The sequence below is a fragment of the Octopus sinensis genome, unplaced genomic scaffold (genome assembly GCF_006345805.1).
Source record: "Octopus sinensis unplaced genomic scaffold, ASM634580v1 Contig17837, whole genome shotgun sequence".
Classification (NCBI taxonomy): Eukaryota; Metazoa; Mollusca; class Cephalopoda; order Octopoda; family Octopodidae; genus Octopus; species Octopus sinensis.
Window position 1 is genome coordinate 1 of NW_021835362.1, and position 16,234 is coordinate 16,234.

The window sequence follows — 16,234 nt, forward strand, 5'->3', positions numbered from 1 at the left end:
ATGATCAGATTATATATGTTTGACTGGTCAATATCGAGGGAATACACCAAGGGGCTACAATTTGTAGGAAGAAGAAAACGACTTATCTTAACAATCACTTTCAATTCTTACCCAAAATTCGGATATTACTTGGTAGATAACCCGATTTATTTGCTACAGTTTGGGTTAAGGTCAGTTACTTACTTCTTCCTACAAATTCTAGTCTCTTGGTGTATTCCTTCGATATTGGCCAATCAGTCATATATAATCTGACCATATTCGTTTGTTTCCTTCCACAAAACTAGTAAAAGTGCTGTTCGTTTAATCAGTTCCCCCTTTTTAATTCAGTTTCTCCTTTTAGTACTCAAAAGGAGCATGGGTGTCGAAAATCACTTCACTTTCTCCTTCACACTGAAACCAAAAGTGCTTTCACAAATGAAATTTAAAATATGATGTGTAGTTAGGAGGAAGTCATCGAGAATGATGCTAATTATTAAAAGGATGTTTAAAGTTTGATAAAATGTGAGATTAAATCACTTTCAATTCTTACCCAAAATTCGGATATTATTCGAATTATTACATGACCTGATACATCAGCTACAGTTTGAGTTAAAGTTATATATATAATCTGATCGGATTCACTTATGTTTCCTTCCACAAAATTCGTAATTGTGGTCTGGGCTTATGGCATTTTCCCATTGTAAACCTTGTAGTAGGAATGGAGGTGTCCCCAGTAAGCGTTGCATTATTGTTGTTTGGGTTGAGGACATTATTGTCTTCCTTTCTCCAACAGGAGTAATTGGTCCAGTTTTCTATTTAGGAACTAAGAACATCTGTTTATTATTGAGCTGGTGTTCTGTATCATTGTCATCAAATCTGAGGAGAGAAAAAATATTATTATTATTATTATTATTATTGTTATTATTATTATCATTATTATTATACTCTTTTCTACTAAAGGTACAAGCCTAGAATTTTGGGGGTGCTATCGACACCAGTATTTGAATGGTACTTAATTTATCGAAACCGAATGGATGAAAGGCAAAGTCGACTTCGGCAGAATTTGGACTCAAGACGTGAAGACAGACGAAATACCTATTTCTTTACTACCCACAAGGGGCTAAACACAGAGAGCACAAACAAGGACAGACAAACGGATTAAGTCGATTATTTCGAGCCCAGTGCGTAACTGGTACTTATATAATCGATCCCGAAAGGATGAAAGGCAAAGTCGACCCTAAATGCAGATTCTGCGACACATTTGACGAAACGATAGACCATCTCGTTTCGGGATGTCCTGTGCTGACACCAAACGAATACAAAAATCGCCACGATAGGGTAGGACAGTATATACATTGGAAGATATGTAAACACTACAAATCCGACACTCCTGCTAACTGGTATGAACACCATCCTCAGCCAGTTGTTGAACGTAAAGATGTCACCATCCTCTGGGATTTTCCAGTCAACACTGACAGAACGATCAAGGCTAATCGACCAGACATAATTGTTAAAGACAGGGAAGAAAATACCTGCAGACTAATAGAAGTAAGCGTCCCCACTGATAAAAATGTATCTGTCAAGGAATTTGACAAACTTAGTAAATATAAGGACCTGGAAATCGAAATACAGAGGATGTGGAATCTTAAAACAAAAACTGTTCCTGTCATTGTAGGTGCCCTAGGTATGATAATAAAGGGATGTCAGAAACACCTAGACAATATCCCTGGAAAACCATGTCTCAAGGAAATCCAAAAGATTGTGCTAACAAGTATTGCCCACATCCTTAGAAAAACCCTATCAATGTAAATGTCTGTGTTTGCATTACATGGAGATATATCTCTACTTCCCCTCCCCAAGCTTTCAGCTATATTTCAACAACTCTTAACCTTCACTTGCCCTAGGGCACTGGGTGTGCCCCGGCAGGTGATTGCATCAAACATGCAGATTAAAAGTAAATGACAATGATAATAATAATAATAATGATAATAATAATAATAACAATAATAATAATAATAATAATAATAATAATAATAAATAATAATAATAATAATAATAATAATAATAATAATAATGATAATAATAATAATAATAATAATAATAATTGCTATAGTTATTATTATCATTATAATAATAAAACAATAACAACAACCATAAAAATGAAGGAAATACTTTTTACTATATTGGTATTCAAAAATTTTGCATATTATATACGAGTATATAAGTTATATAGACTAGTAGAAGCAGTAGTGAATTTTTTGTTTTACATTAAGGACATTAGAATCATGTACCATCTCCAGAAGATTGCCTTTAATTTCGCAGGTATTTGGTACTAACATTTGTTTATGAAATCAAGTGTTTATTTCACAGTAGCAAGAGAAAAAGAAGCCGAACTCGATTAAAGCGGACTGTAATTATTTATGAGTATACATTTAATTCTAAGATTAAAACAAAAAAAAATTATTTTATATCAGACTTCGCTAATAAAAAGACAAAAGAATGATTTTTAACTAGCAGCATTCAATTATTAAACATTCATAATTGGAATGGATAAATAAAATTGAATGTTATGCATTAATAGAATTTTGATCTACGCAAGTTACGTGAGACCACGTGGCAAAAAATATATGATATGTTGCTTACTCATCCTCTCTCTCTACATCAGTATCTACCTGTTTCATCCTCTGAGAGAGTCGACACAACATTTTCACTGGATCATTTTAGGCTACAACATTGAATTAAATACCTCAATTTCTACTCATTCCAAGTCATAACACAATAATTATGGGTAAGAAAAGTTTTGTTTTTATATTATGATAATTAATTTTATGGGATGTGTATAAGATTACATCATGATCGCCGCAATGAAAAAGCAGCAAGAAGGAAGGTAGCCATATTGGAAATGAACAAGTGAATTAGAATTTAATATTTTCTTAAATTTTTCGCATTGTTTTTCGAAACGTACGTATGCATAGAATCCAGTTTTGTAATAAATCTATTTCTGTTTCAACATCTCTCCATTTTTTAAAATTTGTTTATCGTATATTCTTATACCTATAACGAATCTCCTCATATATATATATATATATATGTATGTATGTATGTATGTATGTATGTATGTATGTATGTATGTATGTATGTATGTATGTATGTGTGTGTGTGTCTGTCTGTGTGTGTGTCTCTGTCTGTCTGTGTGTGTCTGTGTGTGCGTATTTTCATATATACACCTTATAACTGCTATCCTGTAATAAAATTATTACTTAGAATTAAAAAGTATTACATTTTCCAGTCTTCTGTCAATTGAATGAACTTACAAAGCTTTAATTGGCCCCGGGACCTTTGTAGAAAGTGCAATAGGGTTGAACACAATATGTCGTTGTAAAGCGAAGTTGCCTCAAAATTGCTCTTCTATTTCTCGTCTTTCGTTTTCTACTATCGTCCCATCAACCGAACAAATATAAACAAAATATAAAATAATGCTGATCGCCACCATTACTATAAAAAGACGGTATTCTTTCTCTCCTTGCTTTCCGTTGACACACTGCTGGTACCAAATAAACTTTTTTTTTTGTCAGAGCTTGACTTTAGCATCTGAATGTAATAGTTTGTCGAAGTCGAAACATTTCTAGTATCAAATATTGATGAAATACTAATATCTTCACATTTCCTTCATCATTTTCTCATTTAGATATAAAATATATTTTGTTTGCGATCATTCTATTTGCGGCAATACGACTCGCAAATACATCCAAGCAATCAACAACAAATGATGCTGAGTTGGTATTGAAAACCATCGAAATATTATCGGGAGATGGAAACATTACTTTCAAAATTTATGTAAGTATTCACTTAATTCTCTAAGATTTAGTCATTTCTGTTTTATTCTATATTATGAAAGGTGCGTGTAAAAACCGTCCCACGTTTTACAGTTTGACAAATGGAAAAGTAGAAAGTGTACGATGTACACCAATCCAAATTGTGATGATAACTAAAAAAGAAATGATGAACCCTTCCCCTCAATTACATAAAGACACAATTATTATCTGTTTAACTTCACTAGCATATTACCGAACCGCTAGGTTTTGAATACGTAAGCAAATGAACACCGATATATATTGACATTTCAATGTAGCACCTTCCGTTTTGGCTTGGGGGTCGCTGTTTACGTACATACTAGATAATTTTATCCAGTCTTTATATATCTAAAAACATTATTGTAACATATTCTCCTACAGTGCACACCGAGGTCTATAAACGAATGCTATCAATTTACTCACATTTTGAGAAACGTTCTTCCGTTGCCTCAGATGTACATTCAAGAGAAAATCCCCATGGACCAGAAGGTATGTCTAAACTATTTTACAGTTAATTCAGATTTTAAAACCTTTCTTACTGACATATTTTGTTTTTAATTTTCTACCCTGATAGAATGTTACATGTTGATGATAAAATCACATTCATTTTCGGTAGAAATAAATAATAAAATCATTACAAAGCCTTAACGTTTGAAAATTTCGACAATCATAAACTTCCAAAGGCGACATACCCTAAGTCGCAATTTCCATGTGTTCACGATAACATTTTACCATTGTGAATCGTGAAAGAATTTTTTTTTTCAAGAAAAGAAATGAATGACAGAAAACGAAAAACATTGAGGAGCTGAAAGAAATAATGAAATGTAATAACAAGTCGTTTTTGCAAAGCGTTTTAGGTTAAAATGAGCTGTAATACTTCCAAACTTATAACAGACAAGTTATTTTAAATTATGTGTATGGGGTGATCAAACTTTTAGTCGGTAGATTATAAATCTATTTAAAGGGATTATTTTTTCATGATTTAATATTCTATAGAAAATAATAAATTGAAAATATTGACATACAAAACTGTCAATAAATATAAAATATATGAATTCTCTGAAATCATCTATCATTACAGATGGCCCTAGTCAACATCTTTCCCAAACTCGGGGAAAACGCCACCGTGATTGAAATCCAAGTGGAAAGAGAAAATGACCGTGTGTGTGTTCCTGCTAAACTCATAGTAGTGCCGGCTGCCTGTTCTAAGCTTACTGCTGATTCAAAGGCTAAGCGTTATTGCTATTTGAGATTTGTTGAATCCTATGTAACTGACCTGAATCTGCTGGTAAGCATCGATATTGCAATCATTTCTTGGTGTCTTCTCTATTGAATATAGTCGTAAGTGGATTGATATGAGTGGTTATGAACCTCGCTCTTCAGGTATGAAGAGATAGGTTCGATTCTCTTGCTCAGCACATTGGGAGATGGAAATTATAAGGAAGCTCGATTTAGTGTGTGTGTATATATACGAAGTGGTATCAAAAGATTCCAGGACTCGCCATGTTTAATAAAAAGGTAAATTATTTACCTAAGTTTTAACATCGTCTCCATGAAAATAGTCACCTTGCTCAGCAATACACCGGTCCCAGCATTCCTGCCACTTTGATGTCCAGCCTGGGAGTCGTTTTCTACAGGCGAGTCAAGGACCTTCTGTGATTCGCTCTAGATCTCGACAACGGTGTTAAAACGGCGACCTTTGAGCTGCGTTTTCATCTTGGGGAAGAGTTGGAAGTCAGCAAGTGCTAAATCTGGCGAATAGGGTGGGTACGGAAGTGATACCATTTTATTTTTGGCGAGAAACTCACGAGTGAGGAGAGCTTGATGACAGGGAGCATTGTGGTCGTGAAGAATCCAATGTTTCACGCTCCACAGATCCGGTCTCTCTCGCCGAATGTCCTCCATCAAGCGCTTCCAAACGCCACAATAGAACTCTCGATTGATATATATATATATATATATCCTTTGCACGCGCGCGCACACGCACATATTCTGTATTTAGCTTACTATTAGTTGGTAGTTATGGAATAAATGTTATCTCTACTATTGCTACTTGTTCATGCATGCAATGTTGATGTTGTAGGACTCGAATCCCTCAATGCCCATTAATCTTACTTTTTACTTAGTCTGTTCCTCTTATAATAATTTATATTTTTTTCATACATTACAGATACCCTTGGATTCTCGTGACACAGTAGAAGATGAAACGCATTTATTACGAAAAGAAGCCTCAGCTTTTCATCGACTGTGGTCCACTCTAGTGACTTTTCATGAACTGTTGTCCTCTCTAGTGGATTTTTATGAAAAGTTGTCCACTCTGGTTACTTTACCTCAATTACCGTCCTATCTAGTTACCTTTCATCGACTGTTGTCAATTCTAGTTACTTTTCATCAACGGTGGTCCACTCAAGTGACTTTTCATGAACTGTTGTCCTCTCTAGTGGATTTTTATGAACAGTTGTCCACTCTAGTTACTTTACCTCAGCTACCGTCCAATCTAGTTACCTTTCATCGACTGTTGTCAATTCTAGTTACTTTTCATCAACGGTGGTCCACTCAAGTGACTTTTCCTGAACTGTTGTCCTCTCTAGTGGATTTTTATGAACAGTTGTCCACTCTAGTTACTTTACCTCAGCTACCGTCCAATCTAGTTACCTTTCATCGACTGTTGTCAATTCTAGTTACTTTTCATCAACGGTGGTCCACTCAAGTGACTTTTCCTGAACTGTTGTCCTCTCTAGTGGATTTTTATGAACAGTTGTCCACTCTAGTTACTTTACCTCAGCTACCGTCCTATCTAGTTACCTTTCATCGACTGTTGTCAATTCTAGTTACTTTTCATCAACGGTGGTTCACTCAAGTGACTTTTCCTGAACTGTTGTCCTCTCTAGTGGATTTTTATGAACAGTTGTCCACTCTAGTTACTTTACCTCAGCTACCGTCCTATCTAGTTACCTTTCATCGACTGTTGTCAATTCTAGTTACTTTTCATCAACTGTGGTCCATTCTAAGAACATTTTTCTCTTCCTTCTGTTAGTTTTTAGCTACATCTCCTAGAATTTCGTTAAATAAATTACTCGCTTCTCCCCCCCTCTGTTTAAATTCTGACCGTCCCTAAATTCCGACTGACCCTTGTTCGCTGTGCACCCGCCCAAACCAACCCCCACCACCAATACCGGATATCTCTCTATTCTCTCCCCTTCCCCCCTCTCTTTATTCCCCTCCCTTGTTCCTATGAAACGAAGTGAAGCAAAAAGCTGCTGCTGTTGCTGCTGCCATTACTACTGCGATTACCACTGCCTCTGCTACTGCTGATAGTGATATTGCTGCTGCTACTACAACTGCTAACAACCTATTAGAATTTCGTTAATTCTCCCTAAATTCCGGCTGACCTGTTCGCTGGCCATTTTTATTTTTATTCTGCCACACGATGACGATACGCAAAGCTAAGAATATGTTTGCTCCTTTTTTTCTTTTTTCTCCAAACGTAATGCACTGCACTCCACTGGACTACATCAGCAAGGTCGAGAGAGGAAACCTGACGATTGGGCTACCCAGGACTTTCTTATCTATAGCCCAGGCCTGCGCAAAACTGGAGAGGACACTTTAGTGCTGCTGTAAAAAGCTGCAGAAACAACACGGGAGGTAACAGTCACGAGTGATAAGTCCATTCAGATTGGCGTAAAATATTGGCGCTACGGGTTACCTCTGACGGTGGGAGGGACCTCCGTGTCCTATTGGTTAGCTACTGCCCACCTCAAGCTGAGCAGCCCCCAGTTAATAAGGTGCTGACCCGCCACAGGCCGCCTGTTTCATTGGGTGCTTGGAGCTAAGAGTATGACTTGAAAAGCGGCCTGAAACCAATTATTATTATTATTATTATTATTCTATGTTTGACTTTTGCTTTATGTCTGTACAAGTTGGCTCCAAGTCTCACCCAGAGACCTCAAGAGACAACAGGTTGGAAGTTCAGTGCCATATATTTGGGGTTTTTTTTTATTATTATTATTTTTAAATTTTAAAACTTAAATAAAATTATCATTATCATTATTATTGTATTTGTTGTTGTTATTGCTAAGGTGGTGAGCTGACAGATTCGTTAGCACAGAGGTCAAAATGCTTAGCCGCTTTTCATCCTTCTTTACATTCTGAGGTCGGCCTTGCCTTTCATCCTTCAGGAGTCGATAAAATAAGTACCAGCTGAGTATTGTGGTTGAGTACTTGTCCCCTCCTCAAAATCCTGGCCTTGTCCCAAAATTGGAAATCAATTTTTTTTATCATTATTATTATTATTATTAGTTATCGCCATACTAATATGGCATTCTTATAAAAATAAGAAAAAAGCTGTCCGCTTATTAGCTCCATGAGGCCATCGCCTTAAGTTAGCTATTTGATACACAAACTGTATCCATATAACAGTGAAGTAAATGTTGCACCTTGTCATGGTAATGGTGGAGAAATGAAGGAAACTCGAAGAAAACAGGAAGACAGTGAAATTTTGCCAATTTTACGTTGTAAAAGTCGCGGCTACTAAATTCGTATGATTTACGCGATTATCTTAATTATTGTTATTTTTTTTTGTTCTTGGTTTCTTATCATTATTTTCTTAGACTTAAATGAAACACGGATTCATTATTATTACAATTATAATAATTTTGAAAAATGCATTTACAACGCTGTGTAAGTACAAAAGAATTTATTATAAAATTGAATAGTAATTTAATAATAAAGATGAAATACAAATTTGAATAATTTTATCGATTAATTGAGCAAACATCTGCAAGAAACGCAAGAACATTAGAATTTGAAAAGTAAACTATTGCTACACTGTACAGCTGAGAGAAGGAAACAGTGTATGACTGAGAAAAGGGATACACAATTGGGATGAGAGAAGGTGTAATTTTAGGCTGTACAAACACAATATACACACACACACACACACACACACACACACACACACACAACACACATTCGTGTTGTGCATAGGTATATGTAAGAGTGATTAGTGAGTTAAAACAACGACGAAACAAAAGGTGGTTAAAAACACATTTGAATAGAAATAGTAAATACCTTTATAATTTTATGATAAAGTTTACCATCTTCTGGTACGTATATATATATACACACAAACATATATATATATATATATATATCCTGGCAACATTCCTCGGAAAGGTAAATCCTTTGTATTTTAGTAATAGGAAATATAAGGCATATCACTACCATTAAATTTGGCTTTAAAATGAACCACTTTGTTCATTTTGAAGAAAGTTTTTCACAATGATAAACTTTTGTTGTTCTTAGTAACCGTTATGATTCTTGTTATAAGCATTCTTGTTTACACATGACAGTTTCTATTGAACGCGATTACTTCTCATGGTTATTATCTAACGTAAACAAATTTTCATTGAAATGTTGAGAACCTTACCAACATACCAACAAGTGTCCTGCATGATTTACTCACACACACACACACACACCATCAAACATATTCTTCTTTAATATGTATTATTTATAAGCATTCTTTAATATGTATTCTGTGCAAGCATTATTTAATATGTATTCTGTACAAGCAATGTGTAGCATTGCTTACAAATTGATGTAGTGAAAATAAATCTCTAATTTATTACAAAACAACTTGTGTTTTTATTAATACATCCACACATCCACTACAAGTGTATACTTTAAGATTATACGTATATTTATGAGTGTGTCTATATGATTGTGTGTACTTGTGTATATGTATATGGTTATATGTGCACAGTTGCACCTAAACGTTGTATCCATTCACCGTTAGACGATGATGTTTGTTCATGCGTGCAATGTTGATTTTGACTGGTTAGTGTCTTCTTCTTAGAAGGTGCGTGGCCTAGTCGTTAAGATGTGTATGCTTATGATCGCAACATCATGGTTTCGATCCCAAAACTGTGTCCACCAAATTCTAGTTATGCTCAGATGTATTTATATATGTAAGTCTACGTGTGTGTCTTTGTGTCTGTTTCTCTCTCAACACTGCTTTACAACTGATGTTCGTTTATTTACATACTTATTTATATACATTGCTATAGATCCATAATGCATCTTACGGCTGTGCCTATCACCTGTATGGTGATCAATTGTACGTTGGAAGTAGTAACGACTAGTGTACGGTAGCTGACTGCTTTAGCTTTGCTCTCTTTTACAAACCCAGAGAACATACATATATTTCCTATTTCAAAGAAATTCAAACAATAGATATAAGACCCAAGTTAAAAAGATTCTCAACAATTCAACTTCTCTGCTTGGCATTAAGACGCCCATCCTCAATAGGGGCCTTAATTCACACATTTTAGAGCTCCATGACCTCCATTTTTCAGGAGTAAAATCCTTTTAACAGGTTCTATAAGATTGGAATTTTGGAATCTACGCATAAAAATCAGTAGTATGGTATACATGTGTCATGATTACAATTTCTTTATGGTGTGTAACTCTCAATTTTGATGAAATTCGAATCATAGGTATTCCAGTTCATTACAGAAAATATAGCAGAAAAGTCTAATTCTTCAATTGCATGTAACACGGACAACGCCGGATATCTCTGCTAGTTTAATAATAAAGATGAAATACAGAATTTGAATAATTTTATCGATGAATTGAGCGAACATCTGCAAGAAACGCAAGAACATTAGAAATTGAGAAGTAAACTATTGCTACAAAAAATGGTAAAAACACATTTGAAAAGAAAAGTAAATACCTTTATAATTTGTATAAAGTTTACAATGTTCTGGTCTATATATATATATATATATATATATATATATATATATCCTGTCATATTCTCCAGAAAGATAAATTCTTTTTATTTTGGTAATATAAGGCATAGCCCCATCAAATCTGGTTCTTAATGCTTATCTGTACAGTTATTTATAAACAGGAGTTACAACATCTTTACTTGTGAGATTTTTGCTGCCCTGGTAACTATCTATTTATTTTTCCGTGTTAATTGTTAACAAGGTAAAATACACTCATCTTTTATGTATATATATATATATATATATATATATATATATATATATATATATATATATATATATGTATATGGCCAGACCTCGTGAGCTGAAACTAGAATCAATCAATCAATCAATCATCAATATATATATATTATACATATATATATATATATATATATATATATATATATATATGTGTGTGTGTGTGTGTATATACAGTGTGTATGTATATACATTATATATATATACATATATGTATATATATACATATATGTATATATATATACATATATGTATATATATACATCGAGAGTTACACAAATGCCAGAACTGGGCGCCAGTATATATATATACCAAGTACATGTTTATACACGCAAAGTTAATCTATCTCTATGACGTAAGATATTAAAATTTCCCTTTCCTTCGCTTTATCTCAGTGATCGACTATGCTTGAATAGTTGCACATTAACTGGTTTCTCTCCTTTCACTCTCTTAACATGAATTGCAGTGAAGTAGATAACATGTCCGGACAAAGCTGTGTGGTGAAGAAGCTCCCTTTGCATCCGCATGGTTTTAGCTTCAGTCCCACAACATGGCACCATATGGCAAGTGCCTTCTGTTATATTTCCAGGCCACCCTAAGCCTTGTGAGTGAATTTATTAATAGTACAGAGAAACTGTGTGGAAGCCTATCTTTTTGCATCTATCTTGCAATCGCGCATGCATATATATAATAAGCGCTTAAAGAGAATGCCTCTTCTCAGACACAATATATATGTATGTGTGTGTGTGTTTATGTGTGTGTGTGTGCGTTTGTGTTTGTGTGTGTATTTGTGTTGTCCGTGTATATATATATATATATATATATATATATATATATATATATATATACATATATGTATATTTAATTATATATCTCTATGTATACACATTTATACATGCATATATATATATATATATATATATATATATGTATATATGTATGTATATATATTGTATATATAGATATATATGTATATATATAATATATATATATATATATATATTATATATATATATATATATATATATATATATAACGGAAGCTTTATGAAAATAAACAAAAGACGAAGGCAGGTGGAAAGACAAACGAACAATTGTATTAGTATGGCGCTCAGGAAATATAAATAAAACAAGTCTTTAACGTTTCGAGCCTACGCTCTTCAACAGAAAGATACACAGAGAGAGAAAAACACAGAAAGAAGGAGAGAAAAAAATGCGTGCAGTAGCTAACGAATCAACATGGCGATCTGATTTCGGCCAGAGGTCAAAGATCAAACATGAGACGCGAGAGCGAAATAAGGGGAGATAATAGGGTTGATAAAAGGGTGAGTGACCAGCTAAAAGTGCGTGGGAGGGGTCTGGATGTGTGTATGTATAGGGTTGGTGTATGTATTAGTATGTATACGGGTGTGTGTGTGTGTGTTGTGTGTATGAGAGAGTATTAGTGCGTAAGATTGGTCTGGACGTGCGTATGTATGGGGTTGGTGTATGTATTAGTATGTATTAGTATGTATTAGTACGTATTGTATGTATAGGTGTGTGTGTGTGTGTGTGAGAGAGTATAAGTGTGTATGCGGGTCTGGACGTGTGTATGTATAGGGTTGGTGTAAGTATTAGTATGTACTAGTATGTATTAGTATGTATTAGTATGTATTGGTTGGTGTGTGTATTAGTATGGCACATCATATGTGATGTGATGTGTAAAGTCATGTGGTGTAGTGAGGAGAAGAGGGGGAGGGGGAGAAGAGGGGGGAGAGAAGGGGAGGGGAAGAAGAGGGGGGAGAGAAGGGGGAAGAGGAGACGATGGGGGAGAAGAAGTGAGGAGGGGGATAAGGAGGAAAGAGGGAGAGGGGGAGAGAGAGAAGGGGAGTGAGGGAGCAGAGGGAAGGGGAAGAGGGAGGGAGAAAGAGGGAAGAAGGGAAGAGTAGGGTGCAAGGATGAAAGGATGAGGACTGAAGAAGTAGGGTCGGTCGGGGAGAAAGGAAGGTGGAAGGGGGGAGAGGGGGTTAGATGAGGAGGGGGGGAGAGTTGAGACCAAATGGCGTATAAGAGCGAAGAGAGAAGATTATATTCCTGTTCACGGCGCAAACGGGAATCCGGATGGCCTCTGTGTAAGGACAAACCGAACACAGATAGGTGTTGCAAGGATTGACCGTGGAGCGGAAATGGCGTGAGACCGGTGTGTCGTTCGCAAGGTGGATGTCACGAAGGTGTTCCGCGAACCGGTCAGCCAAGCGGCGTCCGTTTGTCCGATGTACAAGGAATTGCAGAGAGAGCAAGAGATGCAATAGATAATATTGCTGGAGTTGCAGGTGAAGGAGTGGATGATGGGATAGGGTCGATGGTGGGTGCTAGTGAGGCGGGTGGTGTTGGAGAGGTAAGGGCAAGTGCGGCAACGGGGCGGGAGCAGGGGAACGAGCCGGGTTGGGAGGTAGGGTCAGGGAAGGAGCTATGGACCAAAGGGTCTCGAAGGTGTGGGCTCGTTGAAAGAGGGGAGGGGTCGGTTAGGGAAGAGATGTGAAGTGGACGGGTCGGACTGGAGATGACGGAAAGCTCGAAGAATGGTGCGTTTGGAGACGTAGGGTCGTGGGGTGGTAAGTGAGGGGAAAAGGGAGGCGGGAGACTACAGGGCGGGTTCGGGGAGAGAGAGCAGATAACGGTCCACGGACCGTGCTCTGGCAAGGGCGGTGTGGATAGTGGTGAGGGTATCCACGTAGGGTGAAGTGGTGAGCCATACGTTGAGACTGAGTCTCAAAGTCATGGTCGTCACTATATATATATATATAATCCATATGTATATATGTATATATACATTATATATAGGTAGTGGGTAGCGATTTCCTCTACTACTTCAGGAATTGACGACCCTGCCAGACACGAATCCCGGGCTCAGCTGGCTCCGGCTGACAGCACCCGGTATGGGCCCCCACCCAGTGTTACGGAAAGGAGACAACCTTCAAAGAAATCCGGAGTGGAGACCTGTAGGCGGTTTAGTATTCGACTCGACACTCTTCGATTCGATACAAACGTAATGCTCTGCACTACTTTGAACTACGTCAGCAAGGTCGAGAGAGGAATCCTGACGATTGGGCTACCCAGGATTTTCTTACATCTAACTCAGGCCTGCGCAAAACTGGAGAGGAAACTGGAGAGGACACTTCAATGCTGTTGTAAAAAGTGGCAGAAAAAACATGGTTGGGGTAGCAGCAGGAGATGTAAATGACATGAAATGTAAAACCCAGACTTTTTTATGCTCATCTCCATTGTCTCCCGAGACAAAAGGATGCCAACAACAACATTATATATATGCATATATATATATAATATATATATATATATATATATATATATATATATATATATATATATATATATATATATATATATATGTATATATCATGTATATATATGCATATATATATATGTATATATATGCATATATATATATATATACATATATATATATATATATATATATATATATACGTCTATATACATATTGGTTATATATATGTATTATATACACATGTATATATGGATAAATAAATAGAGTTAAACGCAGGTTTATTCAAATTCTTTTACTTCCGACATATGTTTCGAAGATAACATTGGTATTATTCCAGAAAGAATAAAATGGTATGAAACAATGCAATCTTCTCATGAGGGAAAGAAAGAAACCAAACACACCAATAAGACATTTCAACAGAATGAGATGACTCTGTATATAATGAAGGGAACGCTATAAAGTTGGGTTTTTTTTTTAAAGAACTGTTAATAGATATAACGTCAAAGGTAGTTTATAGAAAAAGAAGGAGGCGAAAGGAAGAAATTAGCAGTAAACTAATAGTGAAGAGATTTAGAGCGATAGGTGAATTAGAATAAAGCTTAAAGGCATGGGAGTAGATATACTTAGTGGTAGTGAAATGTAAGAAGACTGTCAAAGGTCGAGTTTTATAGAATGGTAGAAATCACTTATAGGAACTAAAGGTATATTTCTGCTAATGTTTGCAGTGATAAACGCATTCTATAAACGTCTTTACAAGGAGATTCTTTGAGCATAGGATAAAAAAACATTTCACTATTACAAAGCGAACAAAAAGATTTACCTTTGTCATACAGTAAAGAAATAGAGAGAATGTTCCATTCCAAATCAAATTATTTATCATGCTCTTTTAGATACCAGATTAATTTACTAAGCCCAGTATTGTTACGTTTATTGATATGCCTAAATGTAGAGTAATGATTAGATATTCTTTTAATTAACTGAGATTAACAACAACCTATATAAAAAAAGACGTCAGACCCAGAAGTAATTTTACATTAATAAAGAGTGTTTCTAGTTTTAGAATTACTGTTAAAAAAACGAATGCAATTGGAGTCGACTTCAGAAATAATAACCCTGTTGTTATTATTATTTGAAGAATGGTTAGTGTTAACAAAAAAGATGTTAGCATTTTCATTAAGTGGATTTGTATTTAACAACTTATTGTTATATGAAGAGATGATCTGTGAAAGATTTTTTGTGTTAGAAAAACCTATCCTAATTCGGTGTATATATATATATATATATATATATATAATATATATATATATATATATATAATATATATATATATATATATATATATATATATATACATGTATATACATACAAATCTCTATATATACATCTATATGCGAAGGGTGTATGAAACGTTTTAAGCCTAACTTGGACATGGCTGCTAGGTATCTGAAACATTTTTTCTGGTACGTACAGTCTTTCGGAGTATTCTTGTTCATTTTCTTGATTATGTTATTTTAATCTTTTGTTTCAGATTTTTGAATAAACAAGTCTCGAGGTTACAAGGAAAATGGACAAAACTGAGTATCGCGCTGTCAAAAAGTACCTCGATTTGAAAGGCATGACTCCATCAGAAATTCATGAAGATATGTTGAGAACCTTAACAGACAATTCTCCTTCATATGCAACAGTCAAACGCTGGGTAAATGAATTCCAGCGTGGCAGGGGAATGTGGAAGATGATTCCACACCTGAGAGACCTCCAACTGCAACCACAGAGGACAAGATTGACCTTACTCTTGGTATGATAATGCAAGATCGTCGAATAGCTGAGATACTGGGTATCTAAACTGAAAGAGCAGACAACATTGTGACAAAAGAACTTGGGGTCTCAAAGGTTTCTGCAAGGTGGGTCCCTCGCCTTTTGACTCCTGTACAGAAACGCACCAGGCGCACTTTGTCCACAAGCAATCTGCAACTGTTTGAAGTCGATGAAGAGAATTTTCTTGCTCGTTTCATTACTATGGACGAAAGTTAGGTTCATCACTACCAGCCTGACGCCAAAGAACAATCAAAGCAGTGGAAATACACA

At 35.5% G+C, this 16,234-nt stretch overlaps 1 protein-coding gene across 1 annotated transcript; it reads left to right on the plus strand.

The window, feature by feature from the left end:
- Positions 1-4,214: 4,214 nt before the first annotated feature.
- LOC118761833 lies at positions 4,215-15,689 on the plus strand (the record flags this gene model as incomplete). Its single annotated transcript, XM_036499989.1, has 4 exons — positions 4,215-4,322; positions 4,915-5,121; positions 6,004-6,153; positions 15,678-15,689. Coding segments are annotated over 4 exons (477 nt in total), but the record flags the coding sequence as incomplete, so codon positions are not given.
- Between the last annotated feature and the right edge of the window lie 545 nt (positions 15,690-16,234).